This window comes from Trichomonas vaginalis, chromosome V (assembly GCF_026262505.1).
Source record: "Trichomonas vaginalis G3 chromosome V, whole genome shotgun sequence".
Classification (NCBI taxonomy): Eukaryota; Parabasalia; order Trichomonadida; family Trichomonadidae; genus Trichomonas; species Trichomonas vaginalis.
This window is the reverse complement of record NC_067207.1, coordinates 28,522,093-28,539,932: the sequence shown is the minus strand read 5'-3', so window position 1 is coordinate 28,539,932 and position 17,840 is coordinate 28,522,093. Positions and strand designations below refer to the sequence as shown.

The window sequence follows — 17,840 nt, the reverse complement described above, 5'->3', positions numbered from 1 at the left end:
GTCGAAGTCAGCAATGAGTTTCTTTTCGCTCTTTTGTTTAATGTTATCTGACAGCATACATCTTCCACCTTGAATACAGCGTGAATAAATTCTCTTGGTTTATTTGAGAGGTCATATAAATTTCCATTCGGGAAGTACACTCTGTTCTCAAACAATTTGTTAGCAATAGAACAAATACTAACGTAGTCATATACGTTTAAATCAAATTCTTTCAATATGTCATTGCGGAACTTAACAAAACCTTCTCTTAAAATTCTTACATCTTGTTTGCAATAAAATGTGCTATACTTTTCTAAGTCGAAGTGGTTCTCATCTATTCTGCAACCTTTGATGGAATCTATGTTTTTCATGAACGTATCAATATCTTTTACAAACTTACATGCTTCAGAAATGACACCAGTTCTGTTGTCATTTGCTAACAAACACTGCTGTAGTAGTTGTATGGAAATACTTCTTTCGGTCCTGTTTGTAAGTTAAACATAGCAGGAAATAGTTTAAGCTTCTTATTATAACACTGTAAGAGTCTTTTATAATAATTGCCCTTCCTTTATATAAGCCAGTTATTTGCATTGTTCGTGAACCTTTAATGATGGGAGTTCCTTTCACTTCTGTCATGTGTCTTAAGATGAAGTTTATATCATAACTGAGGTTATGGAAATATATTAAACTCTTGTCAGGAAGTCGTTCCAAAAATTCTGTTGCACAGTTCTTACCCCAAATGCTTTCACTCACTGAACCATCTTCACTGTCGTAACATATGTTAAAAGCTTTATGAAAGCCATCGGTACTACACTCAAAGTCAGCAAAGAAAACGTGCTCAGGAATGAACTTGCACTTATTTTTATTTACTTCTTTTGACTCGGCTTTCTTCTTCAGTTGTACACAATACTTTGGCGCATATGTCAAATCTTTAAATGGTGCAAGGTTCTGTTTATATAAGTCAGTCGTATATGTGAAAAGTTCTCCATAAGAAATAGGTTCGAAATATTTGCACTCCCACAATGTTTTCATAACATCCCATAACGGTGTTGTTCTATCATAACAAACTACATATTTATCTTCTCTCTTTGTATAAATCTTCATCTGTTTCTCAATGTTCATTCCACCACACTCCTTCAAGATTTCTATATAGTTGCGAATGAAATATGTTGTCATTGGTAATCTTTCGTTTAGCATGTAGTGGTCTTCAACAAGAAGTAAGTCAATAGTTCTAACAGTTTCACATTCTTTTGGTATGTATCTCTTTATTTCATTATGTCTTGAGTCATTGAAATAACCAATGGTAACATTAAATGCTATACCTGTTGCGTCAGAAATTTCTTGTACTTTACTTTGAGGAAAGTCTCTAACACGAATGACTTCTCTCATGTGGTCAATAGTTTCTTCATTTACTCCAGCCTGAATGCAAGCATAAACGAAACAATTGTCTTCTGTCATAAGTGCTGCAGTTCTTTTGTTCAATTCATTGAAGATTTGGTAGCGCTCAAGATTTATAGGTAATGTGCAAAGATACTTCCAGAACTGACCGCTTCTCTTCTTATAAAACTTCTTTTCACCATTATCTTTCCAAAAGCTTTCTATAAGTGCTGGGTTTCCTGTTTGCTTAAGAGCTTCCAAAATGGCTTTCTGGTCATTTGTCAGTGTGCTTTCATCTCTATATGGTCTCTTTTTTGGTTTTGCCTTTCTTTACATCTGACATCGTTAAGCCTTCATATTCTGTTAAATCATACATCTTTATTTCAGTAAGATTCTTTATGTTTGTCAAGAAGAAGTCATAGTGCATTTCAACAATACCTGCAGCATTTGCTTCTATCTCTGATATAAATTTCCTTCAAGAGCTGATGTAGTAATGTTCCAATATTATTGAGTTTAACGTAGAACATTCATACTTTCCACCAAGTTTATAACATACCATCCATCTTTGTGTGAGTTTATTTTAATCTTCTCTAAGAGTCTCATGAAAACCTTACCGGAAATGTTTGTGTAAGTAGTCTCTGTTTGGTTCATCTAAAGCTTCGATGTTAAAGTCAATGAGTCTATTGCCTGTCTTAACATTCCTCTTCCTATTCTCTTCATCTTTCTTTAACCATCTCTCACCTTCTTTTGGTTTGCCGTCAATGGAACGAATGACATCGTTTAGCTTTGCGAACTTGTTCTATAGCGCTCTTAAACATCTCTCTTCTCTGTTGTTTCAGTGTGTCGTCTCTTCTTCTTGTTTCACCAACGTTTGCATTTGTTATGTCAAACATTTCTCTTCTTACTTCATGAGGTACTGAACGTCTATGATATAAGTCAATAGCAACCTCATTAAAGGAAATGCTCTTGTATGGACTTCGTCCTCGCCGCGTTGCGGCTTTATGAACTCATGAATTCTATCATAACTTATAGCACCATTATATCTTTAATGAAGTCAGCGAGTGCTTTTTTTGTTTGTTGCGTAATGCTTTGCAACATCTATATTAGCTTCTGTAAGAAGTTGTTTTATTTCCGAGTGTTCTAACTTAGACAACTTCCGATACATCTTTAGTAGGAAATAAAAAAAATATTTTTTGAAAAAATTAGATTAGATTTTTTTAAGTTATTTTTCAAAATAATTTAATATTTTTATTATAATGAAACACATGCAAGATTGCAAGTTCTTTTCATATAATGCTCTCGCTACTGCCATCAAGAATGAGTTCAATAATGCTTCAAATGTTAATGTTATCTTTAACAAGAAGTTTGTGAAAGAATCTAAGTTTGGTCAATATGTCAGACCATTAGCTATCGTCATTGACCGCAAACGTTATACTTCACAAGAGTTAGCAGTAGTTTTGAAACAAAAGAGTTTCTTCGTGAATGTCAAAGATACTCATTATACTGTTATAAAGAACTCTAACATTGACTTCTTCAGTATTGCTTTAAATCTTTCCGAACAGAAAGAATATAAGAAAGGTGAAACAAATGTGAAATATTATCCTTCATCTCTGAAGACAATAACGAACAAAGATGTTATACAGAAATTCTTACCAAAGGTTGAAGAAGCTTCTATTGACATTGACGAAGGAAGTGAAATGGTTGAAGAAATAGACCCTGAAGCTATTTAAGCAAAAATATATTTTTGGTGAAGAGGTGAGATCTCATCCGTTTTTCACCTCTTTTTTCACCTCATTCTCTCTTCGTTAATGTTGTCGTGACTTCATTCTTCCTCTTTGAAGTTATCGAAATATTCTGTTATTTTTTCCTTCAGTAGCGGTAAGTCTTCTTTGAATGTAAGTATTGTACAACCTTTGATGTCATAGTGTGTTTGAGGTAACGTATCTTGAACTATTTGTTTCACATCTTCATTTGGGGTCATTGAAATCGGTAAGTTTTCACGATAGAACCAGTTTCTGTCAGATTTATATATTTTAGCAAGGTCGTAAAAGCTTTTGTTGTTTCTTCTGACTAAATGCAACATAACCATATCTTTATCTTCTTCATTTTCCATCTCTTCAGTATAAATCATATACTTATAGTTCTTTTCCTTACCTTTTGTACCGAACGTGGTATTCTTTTCTGTATTGCTTTGTCTTTGGATTCAATGACTTCATCTTTTGCTTGAAGTTTCTTTTCCATCTCTTCACGTTCTGCTTATATAGTTCATCTAACATCATGAAAATATAACAAGCATAACGAGGTGAAGTCCACATTGCTACGGCGTTTACTAAAAGTCTATGAACATAATAACCTTTCAAACCAGGAGCCAAATTCTTGCGATTTTCATACGGAATCTCTTCCCTCGGTTTTCCGAGGGAAGCAATCATATGAGGAAATTCTTCTAAAAGTTCTTTTGTCTGTTGGTTTTCAAACCAATGATATGCTTGCTTTGTAGAACGAAGAGCGTTCATTATACTTTGCATTTGGTACATATCGTCTTTGACCGAACGAATGAGACGGAGTTGTTTGTTATATTGTATGTATTCATATTCTTCATTTATGGCTTCATGAACGATAGCAGTTGTTGTGTTCTCTAATGTTGTCATTACTGTCTTTACATACAAAATAAAAAAATTTGTTAGAAAAAAATTAGCGTTATTTTTCTGAGATAAACACTATTTCTTCACAACATTAAATTTTATCCTGTATGAAATGACTTTAAAAAGATTATTGACTGACTTCGAATACTATCTCATTGACGCACTGACAGACCCTCAAAACTGTGTTGAAAGTTCTTTAAGCTTTAAGATTGAAGGTACGACGCATTTTGTCTTCACTTACGTATTGAAAGAATATGACCGTTATCATAACGAAGTGAATCAAACACTAATAAAATTTGTAGATAAAAAATTGGTTAACAATGATGAAGAATACAGACAAGTTATTGAAAAAAATAACGCAAGATTAGATGCAATAGAAAAGAAGTTTAATGAATGTCTTACAAACACGTATGAATATCTTATGCGGTGGGAAGCCAGATGGAAATAAATTTACGTCAAATATGCAATTTATAAAATCTTATGTCGACAGGCTACGTAGCACAGTGGTCTAAGGTGGTGTTATGGAGGGGTTAGGGTTGTGGTTCGAACCGCGACAGCGCCGTATTTTCTTATTTTCTCAGCCGAAATCAATGATTTTTTCATTTTTGGAATCCTTAGCGAATGAGGAATCTTTTCTCTCGTGGAAGCTTTGACCAAAAATAATTTTTAGGTGAAGAGGTGAGATCTCACCCGTTTTTTCACCCGTTTTTTCACCTCTTTTTTCACAAGCGTTTCACATGAATTGTACGATGTATATTTGAAATCCTAAACAATTTCGTAGCTTCTATTTCGTCTTTTAGTACATCGAATGTTTTAACAATGCCGAAGGTTTCTTTATATTTCTTCTTGACATCAGATAAAAGGAAATCTTCTGCTGTTGGATAGTTTTTGTTCAGAAATGCTAACATGTCCATTTTATTTTCTGCTGGTTTTTCTGCTTCTTTCTTTAAGTCTGCATAGTCGTTTCTCATTCGTTCTATCTCTTTGACGGAGTAGTTATATTTCCTCATTGCTGCTTTACATTTTGAACATTGCGGATTCATTTTTGCGTTATACATTGAAATAAAACCAGCTAGAACAACTAAAGCGTCAATGGTTTTCTTTAACTCAAAAGCTGCTGGTTTTATCTGTTCATTCCATACCTTACCTCTTCTATCTTTATCTCTTATCTGCCATACACATTTTGCAACTAATAAAACAAAGTTATCGTATGTCTTAAATTCTTCGGATTTGTAAAGGTCAGAAATATTTTTATAAACCATGTCGCAATCTTTGTCCATAACTTTATGGTTGCAATGATATCCTAGAAACTCATAATTTACCTTTCGTATGAACTTCTTTATTTCTACTGAGTCAGTTGCTTTGACTTCAATTTCGTCGAATTCAGGAATAGTTAGTTTTTGCTGCTGAATTTCAGGTAGTTTAGGCAAATGGTCGATGAGGTCCTCCATTTCATAAAGATACTGTTCATTTGTTTCATCTTTCGCACTACAGTCTAAATTACTTGTTAAAAGTTCTTGCTTTATCTTCTGGATTTCTGTTTCAAAAGTATATGAAGAAGGAATAAAGCTTTTCATCTCTACCAACATAGATGTTGGATTCATGACTAACGAGTTTGGTGCTGTAGTTGTTTGAATTGTTGTTGTGCCGATTGTTGAAATCATATCTTACATACAAAATAAAAAAATAAATAAAAATAAAACTAACTTTATTTTTTCTATCTTAAGGAAATTCATGAAAATTCGTGAGGGTGAAAAAACAGGTGAAAAAAACGGGTGAGATCTCACCTCTTCACCTAAAATATATTTTTGGTGTAAATTTATGACAAAAATAAATGGTACCATTAATGATATCATGACTGTTCTCATTCATGTCTGATTTACATCTAATGAAAAAGTTTAGAAGAATTTTCTTATTCTTTCTGGCTTATTTTTGTCTTTCCAGTACTCCCGCTCTAATGGTCCCAGATGTGTTGGCTTTGACTCTCTCAAGTTCTTAGATGGTATAACATCTTCAACGCCTCCTTCATATCTTACTTTATAAGTGTCATCGTTTATGTTATAGCCAAGTATTTCAATAACCACTCCTCGCTTTGCTTCGTCAATGGTTTCAGCAAGTTTGCCATTACTACTTTCGACTAATTTGTGACGAGGGTAAAACGCAATAGAGTCGTCAGCAGCTTTTATAAGATATCCATTACCTTGCGTAGAGTCTACGATATAATAGTTTCTACTTAACCTTAAACGTTTCTTTGTCAACGGTTTGTCGTCAAGAACTACACGAACTTTTGTACCAGGAATGAGGGTAAATTGTGTTGAATTTCTGATATTTTGTGTTTGGCTTCGTTTCTTTTGTATATACTTTTCTTCTTGTTGTTGTGTCATTGAATTTGGTGTATGCCCTGTTGTAGAATGTGTTGAGGAATTGTATACTTCGAGAAAATGTTTCATTGTTTCTTCGGTAAAGTCTCGCTCTTGGTTTAAATCTCTGAGCGTTCTTATGAAGCGGTTTATGATGCCGAGTATGTTATGGTTATGGTCTTCAGTAGTGTAGTGAGTTATGTTATGCTTAATGAGAAAATCTGTGATTTCATTACTGAGGTATGCTGAATCCTGGTCTGAAGTTAATGAAGTGGGATGATGTTCTGCCACGAACGTCTGCAAAACTCTTAAAACTTCACGAGTTCCTTTATTTTTCATTGGATATGCATATGCTTTGCGAGTGTTAACATTAATGAAGATGAGGAATGGTGGCTTTCTTCCTTTCTTACTCTGAACGAGAGTGTCAAATTGGTATGCGTCAGGAGCGTTGGAGTAAATTGGTAAAAAGTAGTCGTAAGGGTTTATTTTTGTTTGATATACAACATTTTTGTCAAAGAACCTTTTCACTTCAGCTCTGTTAGTAAATCCCCAACTCTTTGCAGCTTCATTGAACTTCTTAAATGACCTCCATGGATGTTGTTCGAATACTTCTTTCAAGCTCATTTATGTAAAGTTAAAGATTTTATTCAAGGCTCAAGCGCGTTCAATGAACTCTATACCATGTGAATACAGTCATAAATGGTGGCATATAATCTGCACCCGAGCCTGTTGGATTTGTTGTGAAAGTGTGTGAATGATTTCCTGTGGTTCCACAGAAAATACCTGCGCTTGAATCTACTGGGTCACTTGAAATATCATATCTATGCATTCCCTGTCTATCCGAACCTGCTGCAAGATTTGTATAACCTCTTTTTGTTATTGAATGTGAATGACTACCTGTTGTGTTTGTAGTTCCTGTATGAGTGTGCGGTGGAAGGTTTGCTTCTTTAATTTTCTTCGAACCTCCTGCCGTCTTTGAATATCTAGCACAGTATAAGAATTTGTCTACAATCTGCTTCCATTCACCAAAACCTAAAACACTTGCTGGATTTGTTGAGTTCATTGACGTATAAATAGAACCAACAGGATATATGGTTTCAAGAATCTGAGTCTTTAATGTTTGAAGCTCTGTTTTATCTGCTTTCTTATCATATAAATCTTGAGCAGTGAATTTAATATTATTTTCATCACCCATGACATAAACATTTTTACAGCTAATTTTTTTCTTCGTTGTTATGTTTTCATTCGATGTTAAACCTTGTGGAAAGTTAGGAGGTTTACAATATAATGCATCCCCATCAGTTCCGTCAACCGTTCCTTCAATACTTTCTATAGCAACAGTTGAGAAGGAGTTATGTGTATGTTCTTTGTCTGCTTTCTTATCTAACATTGCTGGTAGTTCATGTGTTTCAAAGTTTCTGGCATGACCTTCAATGTTCATACATTTACTATTTAAGGAGTTTAGTGTATCTTTTACGCTTGTACTTGGATTCTCTAAAGGTGCACTTGAACCAAGGGTATAGTTCAATATTATGTCGTCTGCTCTAACAGTAGTGAAGGATTCATGTGTATGGTTCTTGTCAGCTTTACTATTTAATGTAGCTTGAAGTTCATTTATATCGGAGATGTTGTGTTTATGAGATTTCAAAACTTTGTTCGTTGCTTCGAGTTCAACTTTGTCAGCTTTACTTTTAATAGCATCTTCAAAAGTTATTTTTGCCTTAACTCTTAATGTAAATCTTGGTTCAACTAATACACTGTTAACAGAGAAACTAGAAGCATAAATTTCATCGTTATAACTAAATGCTTCTTGTGCTTTACCTGTGTCATACTGTACAGTACAGCTTATGTCATAACCTTTAGCACGAATGAATTTATATCTTCTTTCATTAACATCTTCAGTGCTTATTTGTTCATCCTGTGTTAAATATCCATGGTAGTCCGTTATAATCTGTTCGTCTGAACTTATATAATGAACATGGTTTTTATCTGCTTTTTGTGAAAGAAGTTCAACAACTTTTGCTTCGCTTATGTTACCAGTGTCACTTTCATTTATTTTTGTCAGCATTGCGTTCAAAACTTCATAAAGACTAACTACTTCTTTTGGTTCTTGAAACAATGAGTCAAAAGTCTTTCTTAACATTACATCTTCAACTGTTATGACTGAGTCAATACCTTTCTCTTTTATTGTCTTAGCTAACTGACCTAAAACAACGAACATATAGTCTAAAATATTATCTTCAGTGTTAAACACTATACAGTTTTCACGAATTGTTGTGTTTGTTGCTGTTAAAACTTCTTTAAACTCAGGATATATATTCAGTAGATTTTCAACAATTGTTTGAACCACTTGTCCTCCTTCATCTAAATCTCTTGCTGCCATTAAAGGATGTAAATTAATTGGTTCAATAATTCCGAGACGAGGGTTGTAAGCAAGTCCGTCGAACATATTTTTACGTTTGAGTGCCCAGTTAGTTAGTTTCTTTGTATTATATGTTACTTTACCCCATAAATTTTTGAGACCGTCAAAGAAACTTCCTGTATTTCCATGTAATTTAGCAAACTCAACATAAGACTTCATGCTATCTATGCCACCAAGAAAAGCCCAGAGTGCATCTATCTCACTTTGCATGGTTATAAGAGATGCAGTTGTTACACCTGATGAAAATAAAGTAAACAACCACCCTAACCAACTCTTACCTGCTCCACTTTGTTCTACTTTCACAAAATCACTGATATGACTTTTTAAGTATTCTTTCGTAAGTAATGTGTCTCCAGGTGTAACGTCTCTAACGATATTATCTCCGTCAAAAGTCAATGTTCTAACTTGTGTCCGTGCAGCCTTTATTTTAAGGCATGCATAGTCTGGTGTTTGAGGAGCAGAAGGCTCGATGTATGTAATTTTAAAGAAATCGTCATAATTTTTCTTAAAGGTTTCATATGTTGTTTTGAATGTATTGAACCTCATTATTATATCAAGAAGTTTTGTCAATGAGTCAGCAATTGCTTCATCTACTGTTGACGTTTTGAGTTTTATTTCTGCTGAGTCGTTTATGAATGGTACTTGACATTGAGTTGTATATGGGTCAAATCCTGTAGGACCCAAATGAAGCAAGTAGTCTAAAATATCACGAACAGACTTTGAGACAGTTGTGTCGTTCTTCATGACGATTTCACCATTTACAATGAATGGCATAGTACATGAAGTTATTTGTGGGTCAAAACCAGAAGGATTGAAATGAAGCATATAGTTCAGCGCCTCATACACTGACTTATACACTGTTTCATTATTTTTTGACACAATTTCACCATTTACAATGAATGGCATTGTCGAAGGAGTTGTTTTTGTATCGAACCCTGAAGGATTGAAGTTAAGAATGCTTTCAAGAGCTTCATATACAGACCTATAAACAGTTGTGTCGTTCTTCATGACAACTTCACCATTTACAATGAATGGCATAGTACATGGAGTTAAAATAGGGTCAAACTTTTCATAGTCCTTCCATGTTATATTTCTCAGTATTTCCATCAGAAATAACAATATATTTGTCAGTAAGTGTGAGAGAGTATTGACCAAAATATAAAACCGTTTAGCTCTGTCAGCTTCATACGCATATGCAGCTATACTCATATTTTAATGAGAATAAAATGTTGTTCTATTTGCAAAGTACAGACCCAAACGAATACGGGACAGTAAAGCTACAAACAAACTTAGGTCTACAGAATGAGGCGCTTGCATTCAGAATGGTTGACTTCAATACTATCGCTTCATTCGTTATAACAGATGAAACAGATTTCATGGAGATTGAAATAGATGGAAAGAAGCACGAAATAAGATTTCACAATAATGTAGAATATAAGATGGAAACATTAGCTGGAGTGTTAAATGCTCTCATAAATACTACAATAAACAAGGATAACGAAGAAAACTTAATGAATGTTAAACTTATTGCAGGAGTTTTGAAGTTCAGTTATGCGAAGGAGTTTAAGATAACACGAATGAGTCATAGAGTACAACTTCTTTTGGGTGCATACCATATGACATTTCCTTTGAAAAGTGTTGACAAAACGATTGAGATGAAATCTGTTCCATACGTATGTTATGGTAATTGTTTATACATTGAGTCTAAAATAGCTAATGTCACAGGCATTTCAGGAGTTAATAGTAAAGGTTCAGTAGAATATAAATCCTTCTGTTATGCAGTCAATTCAATGTTCATTCCAAACGTTCCTGTCATAGCAACTCATTTAGGTAAATGGGTTCGCATTAGTCCTCATAATTTGAAAGACATGCAATTCAGACTTGTTGACTTTCAAGGAGAGCCTGTAGAACTGAAGGCACCAGTGCGAATGACTGTTGAAGTTGACTTTTTAGAAAATATTAAATGCAACAGCTTACAAGAGAACTCAGAGCTAAAAATATAAAGTATGAATGTTATGTATTAGGTCATGAACTTTGGTTGTTGCTGTTTGATGAAACAAATGAGTTAGTTATGTCAGTCAAGAGAACAGAAAAATATTGTGTTAGTGAAAACTGCACCAAGTCAATAAGATTAGGTTTGCATTATGAAGATGAGTTCGATACTGTTGAAGAAGTTTTGGATAGATATTACAAATTGCTAACTTGAAATTTTTTTGACTGACGGCGCAAAGCGCCAAGATGGGCTCAAAGAGCCCTCCTGACTGCTTTAATTTACTAAAACATATTTCAAACAAAGCTTATATTCTGTTAAAAGTTTTGTATACTCGTTCGAATATTTATACTTAAACTCAACTCCTGTAGTTCCTGGTGTTTCAATGATGCGGATGTTACCTATTTTCATGAATAGTGGAGTTTGACCACAGCATTCGATTTCAGGGTCGAGATAGTCAATGACACATTGTTTCCCTGTTATTCGTGATATAACATTTTCAAGGTCCTCCTTTGTTAGAATTATTTGGTTCTTGCTTATAAGATTTTCAAAAGCTTCTTATCGTCTTTGAGTAAAATTGTTTGGTATAACTGAAGAAGGTAATGGTCTACGTTATCTGAAGGATTTGTTTGAACATTTGTGTAAGGGTTGTCGTTGGCTTCTCTTGAAAGAATTTGGTCCAGTGGTGGATACTCTAACTTAACATCTGATGTAGCGTTAGCGTTTGAAGCTGAGTTTTAAATTCAATTCACCGACTTAAGTTCTGGTTCTTTTTCTTTCAAACACTCTGAACTATAGTTCTTTATGACAATATTTTTGTCGTTCGTGAGTCAACATTTGATGTTGGTTCAATTGGAACATTAACGGCACCAGCTAAGATGGATTTGCTTCTCATTTCATATAGAATAAAAACCTTTTATATGTATGAAATGAACAATATACTCGACAAGGGTTTGAATGTAAAGCTAACGAATGAAAATATTGTTGAATTCACTGAGACAGGTGCTGTGTATAAAGATGTAGAACTACTGAACAAAAGAGCTAAGGGAAGAAGCAGGAACATGAACAAAGGGTGGAAGCCTATAAAAATTTATGTCAATGATGGCTCAGGAGGTTCAAACATAAAGTATGCAGAAAGTTATAGAGTTTATGCTCTCAAAGGTGAAAAGCCTTCATTTAAGAACAGCTATTCTAACGCATATCCTCAAAAGCTAACGGATGGGAAGTGGATGATATGAATGACAGCAAAAATATTAACAGAAATGGCGACAGAGATGCATGGAATTTGTTTACCATCAGTCAATTGAAGGTTAAACTTTAAAACAATGTTGGTCGTTCCCATGGAATATTTTTGACTTTAATGGTATTAGTCATGATATGAATCTCAAGGTATGAACGAGGAGAGATGAGAGACTTATATGCTTCCCAAATTTCTTCAAAAGGTAATGTTATACCTGACTGTTTCCAAATGAGTTCAATGTCATAGCGTGAGAAACCTTGAAAGATAACGAAGTCAGTTATGAGACGTTTTATGTTTAAAGCTAAAAACCTCCATGTTTGCATAAGTATTGCTACAGTTAAGTGGTAATGTCTGACTTTAGTAATGATGTTAGCTAATGGTGAGTCAGGCTTTGAACTAAACCTTTTCCAGCGAAGTCGTCACAAACGACAAGTGTTTGAAGGATATTTTTGAAGGGGTATTTTGAAAGTTTTGACAGAATGTAATTTGTAAGTCGTTTCATATCGTAAACTCCTGAGTATTGACGTAAGTGGTGTTTGTCAATAATTCTTTCCATCTCCTCAGAAGTCTTTTGCATTCCTGACTGTATAAATTCAACGATGGCATAATATTTCCTCTTACGTCGAATGTAACGTTGAAGAAATTCAATGAGTTCACTGTCTGGAACTTTAACGACAGAGGCTTGAACTTTTGACATAAATGTTTTCGCTGTTGAGTCCATAGAGTCTGAAGTTGCTGATATAATGATTTGGTCATAAAGAGTCATTTCCTAAACGTTCTGTTATGAGTATATGACGAATGAGGTTAAATGTCTTTACCTGAACCCATCTTTCCACAATAGAAATAAACACCATTTGAACAGAACTCATAGTCCTTACTGAAAGGAAGAATGAGAGAAGAGTTAAGTTTGTCTGTAGTTTCATTCATGTCTTCATCTACGTCATGTATTAAATGCTTCATTTTATCTCCATTAAAAATGCAAGTCAGAAATATTCAGAACATAGCACCGAGTCTAACTGACAAGAGTATAAAGATATACTATGAACACGTTATGATGAAACCTACCAAAATTCAAGAAAGTCAGTATACTTATGAATATCCAAGACACTGGGTAGAGTATGTAGGAGGTGAGAAAGCTATTGAAATCAGACAGGTTCGAAGTATTCCAGCAGGAAGAACAATATTATTGAAGAACTTTAATGTTTTGAGATATAATGATGAAACAAAGAAGCAAGATAGTTTCCCTGTTGCTGTGTATGTGAACTAGATACAGGAGATGACATGAAAGTTTTTAATACAAAGCTTCAAACGGTAGTGAGAGAACAACTGACTGCGGAAGGACATCCATTACCTTCAGAAGTTACCATAGCATATAATTTTGAAACAAACTCAATAGATTTTAAAGTCGTCTCTGCAAAGAAGTCAGGTTTTACATTTAATGAAGCAGATGTATATTCGAATGAAAACTTCAAAGCTATTGCATGGTTAGATAATGACGATTGCTTTAAGAAAATATTTAAATCAGTGACTCAACGATGTCAATAGATGACCTTCGTGGAATGTTACCATCGACGTTTACAGTAGAAGGTTCAGCAGGATTGCTTACAAGATTGTCAATTGGTGGTATTTGGTCTCGTGAGAACATTGTTATAAAATCCAGTATAAGTGAATTTGCTGAAGAATCTATATTATGTCTTTCAAACTACATGTATTCGCCGCCGAAGCATTATAGTATAACAAACTTTGTCAGTAAGTTTAACATAAGACTTGTCGAACCTTCTTCAATGAAAGATGTTGTGCTACCTAAAGATGGAAAGGATGGACTCATTATTGATGATTTTAATGCATATTAAATGAGCTTGTTCTTGAAGGTCATTCATGATGAAATAACTGTTGTAGAAGATGTTAGCAATTGTTCAGACATTTTGAAGCGTATAGATGATATAAGAAAGAAGTTAGATAGACCGCAAAGCGGTGAGGGCGAAGCCCGTGAGAACGCTTATGTTTCATTGACTTTCTCCAGTAACGAGAACTTTTATGAGATAATATTGAAGAGAGATGATTTTAATATGGTGTAAATGGTAGCTTGGGCAGCTTTAGGCGCAATGGGAACAAAAGCATTAGCATTTGGAGCAAAAGCACTTGGAGCTTATGACGCAGTAAATAAAATGAGTGGAGGAAGGGTTTCGAAGACATTAGATGCAAATAAAGGGAAGATTGGAGGCTGGGTTGCAAAGAAGTTAAGATTAAATAAAATAGGGCTCATAAATAAAGCATCCAATTTGGTTGCGACTGAGTCAGAAAATGCTTTAGGAAAGGACGATGAGTTTGCAAAACACGCAAAAGACTTTAATGACCAGATGAAAGGTGAAACAATGCATTTAAATAGATTCGATGGAGCTAAAGAAAATGTTTCTTCTCCACCAGTAGTTCTTCCGTATGGTCCCTATGGAATGTATGGAAACCCTTTATTGGAAGTAACTGGTATCATTACGGACGAAGAAGAAAGACAGTCAAGTTGGAGACAGACGTGAAGAAAGCAACTAAAAAGAAACCAAGGAAGAGAGTTATAAAGCAATGAATTCAACAGGGTGAAAAAAACAGGTAAAAGAGGTGAGATCTCACCACTTCACCTAAATTTATTTTTGTGCTGTTTTCATACGTGTGAGTGTGGTGATATCATTAATTTTTAAGTTTATTTTTTTTTATTTTATTTTTATTTTATTTTTTTATAAATGACAGAACAAAAGCAACTCATACAAATCGAAAAATATAACAAACATACATTTAAACATTTATTCTTCCTTCCTGAGTATAACATGTTCTTTACACTTCATCCTAGACCAGTTGACTATACATTGACTGTGTATAAAGATTGTCATGGTAGTTTTATAAAAACTTATGATGATGAAGGTAAGTTAACAAGACTATGCATTTCAAAACTTGAGAAACTTTATGACTTCAAGTATGACTACAATAGAGTTAACATTGACGATGAAGATATAGAAGAAAATTTATGAGAACGTTTATTTTTTCATTAGTGAGTTCGTTAGCGAAGTCGTTAGTGAGGTGAAATGGTTGGCGGCTTTGTAAATATTTAAGGTTAAGTTAGTGTTGTCGTTTGTGTTGTAAAATATACGTTAATGGTTTTGTAAAGTGTCAAAACCGCTAAGTGGTGTACGGAGGCGCGCAGTGCCTCAGTACACGACTAACCCATACTAACTGATGTACCATCGTCACAATACTTTTACAGGATTCAAAAGGTGATTCTCGAGAAAGCGAAGGAATTAGCTGAAAAAAGTGTAAAAAATCATGCATTGCAACTTGAGCCTGGAACTGTTATCACCATCGATGCTCATTTCTCGCATGTTAGAAATGCAGACGAGTGTGAGTTTGTAGCAATGGGTCCTAAAGGTGACATTGTGGCAAAATTCGTAATCGTTAGATCTCGTAAAGGTAAAGCTGGAAATTATACTGGTGCCTCATGCCAAATGGAATCTGTTGCCGCTGATCAGGCTCTTCAAATTTTGGAAGATACGGTGGGAAAAGGTATTGTTGACGGTTTTTGCCATGATAGGGATAATAAATCCCGTAATATTGTTCATAAGCATTTTCCTGATGCTGTTGAGTATCAAGATGGCTTCCATTGCAAAAAGAAATTCGAATTGTGCTGGAAACGTCTTACTTCTAATGAGTATGCAAAAAGTGACATGCCTATCGTCGACTCAAAAATTTTTCATGGTATCAAAAACAGACTCAAAATATTCTTTAATACTTTATTGTATAAGCATATTTCCAAAGAACAGAAGCTATTTTATTGGCTCCACGCCGTAGATCATCTAATTGGAAACCATTCACCAGAATATTGTTTACATTCCACAAAAGATGAAGAAAAAGAACATTTTATATGGACAGCTGGACTTGAAAACGAAAATGCAAGAAATCATCTACTCGAATTTTTAAAAGATTCCGGATCAGTTTTTCAAATTGTTAATCCGGATTATGCAACTCATATAAATGAGTCATATAATGCTCGATCATGCCGTTTTAATCCAAAACATACAAATTATCTCAGTTCATATGAAGGCAGAACAGATATTGCTACAATTTACCACAATGAAGGATATCAAGGATTACTTGAACTACGTAATTTATCAGGAATTAAGCCAATTCATCCTATCCTTCGGGATTCTCTTATTGAAGAGCACAAAGAAAAAAAGTTGCGCTCGGAACGAGAAAAGACAGAAGAATATCGATCTGCGCGCTCAGAAAGACGAAAGGCAAGAAAATTGATTGTAAAAGGAAAAGGAGATTACGGAAATGGACAAGATGAAGAAATAATTTCAAATGAATCACAAAATTCTTCAGAAATTCCAAAGTATGTAATTGCTGAAATGCCTCAAGAAAAGAGGGAACCGTTTCCATTACCTCAAATTCATGGTTTTCAAGAATAATTTAAACAATTTTATTTTTTACAACTTTTAACTTTACTATAACATTACATAATGTATACACAATATATTTGTTATATTATTTTAAATTTTACAAATCCAAGAGATTCTGATTGCAAAAAAAATTATGATTTAATGCGATAATTCTATGATCTGACAAGAACTCCCTAATAAAAGGATAAAATTCTGAAATCTTCATTCATATGCAAATAAATATGAAAGTCGATAATTCAAACATGGAAGAACGAAATACAGAACTAAAACATGAACACTTAGCATTATTTGAATGAGGATATTCTTTAGTCGCACTCCAGAGGCTCACTTTATTAACAGTATATTGACTATTAACAGGTATTCCTCCACTGTTGTAGCTAGTCTGACAAAGTAGCCCAATAGTAAAGTACCATGTCCAAACACCTGGATGTCCATCTAGATATGAAAATATCACGCCATAATTATTGTCTAGGATGTTGGTACGAACAAGACCTCCCCATTGTTTCATTGGAGCTTCAGTAACTTGAGGAGAAAATCCGATTGCTTTGGTTTGACCTGGCACTTCTATTTCATCTGTAGGGGAATTTATTTGTTTCCAGGAATTAATTAGTTGTATTTCTGGATATTCGATTATAAAGTGTCGAAAATTATCTTTCATAAGATATTTTGTATTGTTGAGATCATATAATATTGAGAATCTTCCTGTTTTTTGAGAGTCTCGAGCTTCAGCAACGGATTCGAAGCATTTAGAATTTTCTGATAAGTTATGTTCAAAGACAAGTTGGTAATATCGAAAATCAAAAGATGTATATGTGCCATCAATTGAATATTTTCGTTCAAGAATCATTCATTCATTAAAAAAATTCGAATTGACTTATCTTCATTTACTAATTGAATATTTGAATATATGGCAATATTGTAATACTAATTTTTTTGAATTTGAAAGGCGGCATTAAGAGTTACATAAAGGATCATTTTTTTATGGGAGCATTTCCCACTACTGAAATCTTTTCATGACATCGGAATGTAACATATTTTAATAACAAAAAAGTAGAACAGCCTCATTAGGTACTATATAGCATTTGATAATAACCTTTTACAGATGAAAAAAAAATTGTCATCCAAACTCTATGTTCCAATTTTTGGAACAAAAATGGTTATTAACTCTTCACCTCAGAAATTGGAACATAAACTTTGGATGACAAAAAAATTGAGCTTCCATATTTTATAATCTGATTATTCTATTGTAAAATGTCGAAAGTTGTATCACTTTGTGACCTTTTATTTTAGAAGCCCATTACTAATATTAGATATTTTAGGAAAAAAATGAATCATACAAATGCGTTATTTTTTCGTAAAATTAGCATTCTTGAAAAAGTCAAGTA

At 33.9% G+C, this 17,840-nt stretch overlaps 7 protein-coding genes and 3 pseudogenes across 10 annotated transcripts, besides 2 other annotated features; 4 read left to right on the top strand and 6 right to left on the bottom strand.

Annotated features, from left to right (window-relative positions):
• Window positions 1-15,234: part of a mobile genetic element that runs on past the window's edge.
• TVAGG3_0419600 lies at window positions 139-1,732 on the bottom strand (annotated as a pseudogene). Its single transcript has one exon. A coding segment is annotated over exon 1 (1,594 nt).
• On the top strand, window positions 2,595-3,086 carry TVAGG3_0419590 (uncharacterized protein; the record flags this gene model as incomplete). Its single annotated transcript, XM_051233371.1, has 1 exon — window positions 2,595-3,086. A coding segment is annotated over one exon (492 nt), but the record flags the coding sequence as incomplete, so codon positions are not given.
• On the bottom strand, window positions 3,179-4,004 carry TVAGG3_0419580 (annotated as a pseudogene). Its single transcript has one exon. A coding segment is annotated over exon 1 (826 nt).
• Window positions 4,066-4,446, top strand: TVAGG3_0419570 (uncharacterized protein; the record flags this gene model as incomplete). Its single annotated transcript, XM_051233370.1, has 1 exon — window positions 4,066-4,446. A coding segment is annotated over one exon (381 nt), but the record flags the coding sequence as incomplete, so codon positions are not given.
• On the bottom strand, window positions 4,721-5,662 carry TVAGG3_0419560 (organellar and viral DNA polymerase type B; the record flags this gene model as incomplete). Its single annotated transcript, XM_051233369.1, has 1 exon — window positions 4,721-5,662. One exon carries the CDS (start codon window positions 5,660-5,662, stop codon window positions 4,721-4,723), a length of 942 nt encoding a protein of 313 aa, XP_051103099.1.
• Window positions 5,897-6,769, bottom strand: TVAGG3_0419550 (integrase core domain containing protein family; the record flags this gene model as incomplete). The annotated part of the gene is made up of 1 exon (XM_051233368.1): window positions 5,897-6,769. A coding segment is annotated over one exon (873 nt), but the record flags the coding sequence as incomplete, so codon positions are not given.
• TVAGG3_0419540 lies at window positions 7,023-9,003 on the bottom strand (annotated as a pseudogene). Its single transcript has one exon. A coding segment is annotated over exon 1 (1,981 nt).
• On the top strand, window positions 10,103-10,783 carry TVAGG3_0419530 (uncharacterized protein; the record flags this gene model as incomplete). Its single annotated transcript, XM_051233367.1, has 1 exon — window positions 10,103-10,783. One exon carries the CDS (start codon window positions 10,103-10,105, stop codon window positions 10,781-10,783), a length of 681 nt encoding a protein of 226 aa, XP_051103097.1.
• Window positions 15,235-16,464: a mobile genetic element.
• Window positions 15,412-16,464, top strand: TVAGG3_0419510 (uncharacterized protein; the record flags this gene model as incomplete). Its single annotated transcript, XM_001324457.1, has 1 exon — window positions 15,412-16,464. The coding sequence occupies one exon, from the start codon at window positions 15,412-15,414 to the stop codon at window positions 16,462-16,464; it is 1,053 nt and encodes a 350-aa protein (XP_001324492.1).
• A 196-nt stretch (window positions 16,465-16,660) lies between these two features.
• Window positions 16,661-17,302, bottom strand: TVAGG3_0419490 (uncharacterized protein; the record flags this gene model as incomplete). Its single annotated transcript, XM_001324456.1, has 1 exon — window positions 16,661-17,302. The coding sequence occupies one exon, from the start codon at window positions 17,300-17,302 to the stop codon at window positions 16,661-16,663; it is 642 nt and encodes a 213-aa protein (XP_001324491.1).
• Between the last annotated feature and the right edge of the window lie 538 nt (window positions 17,303-17,840).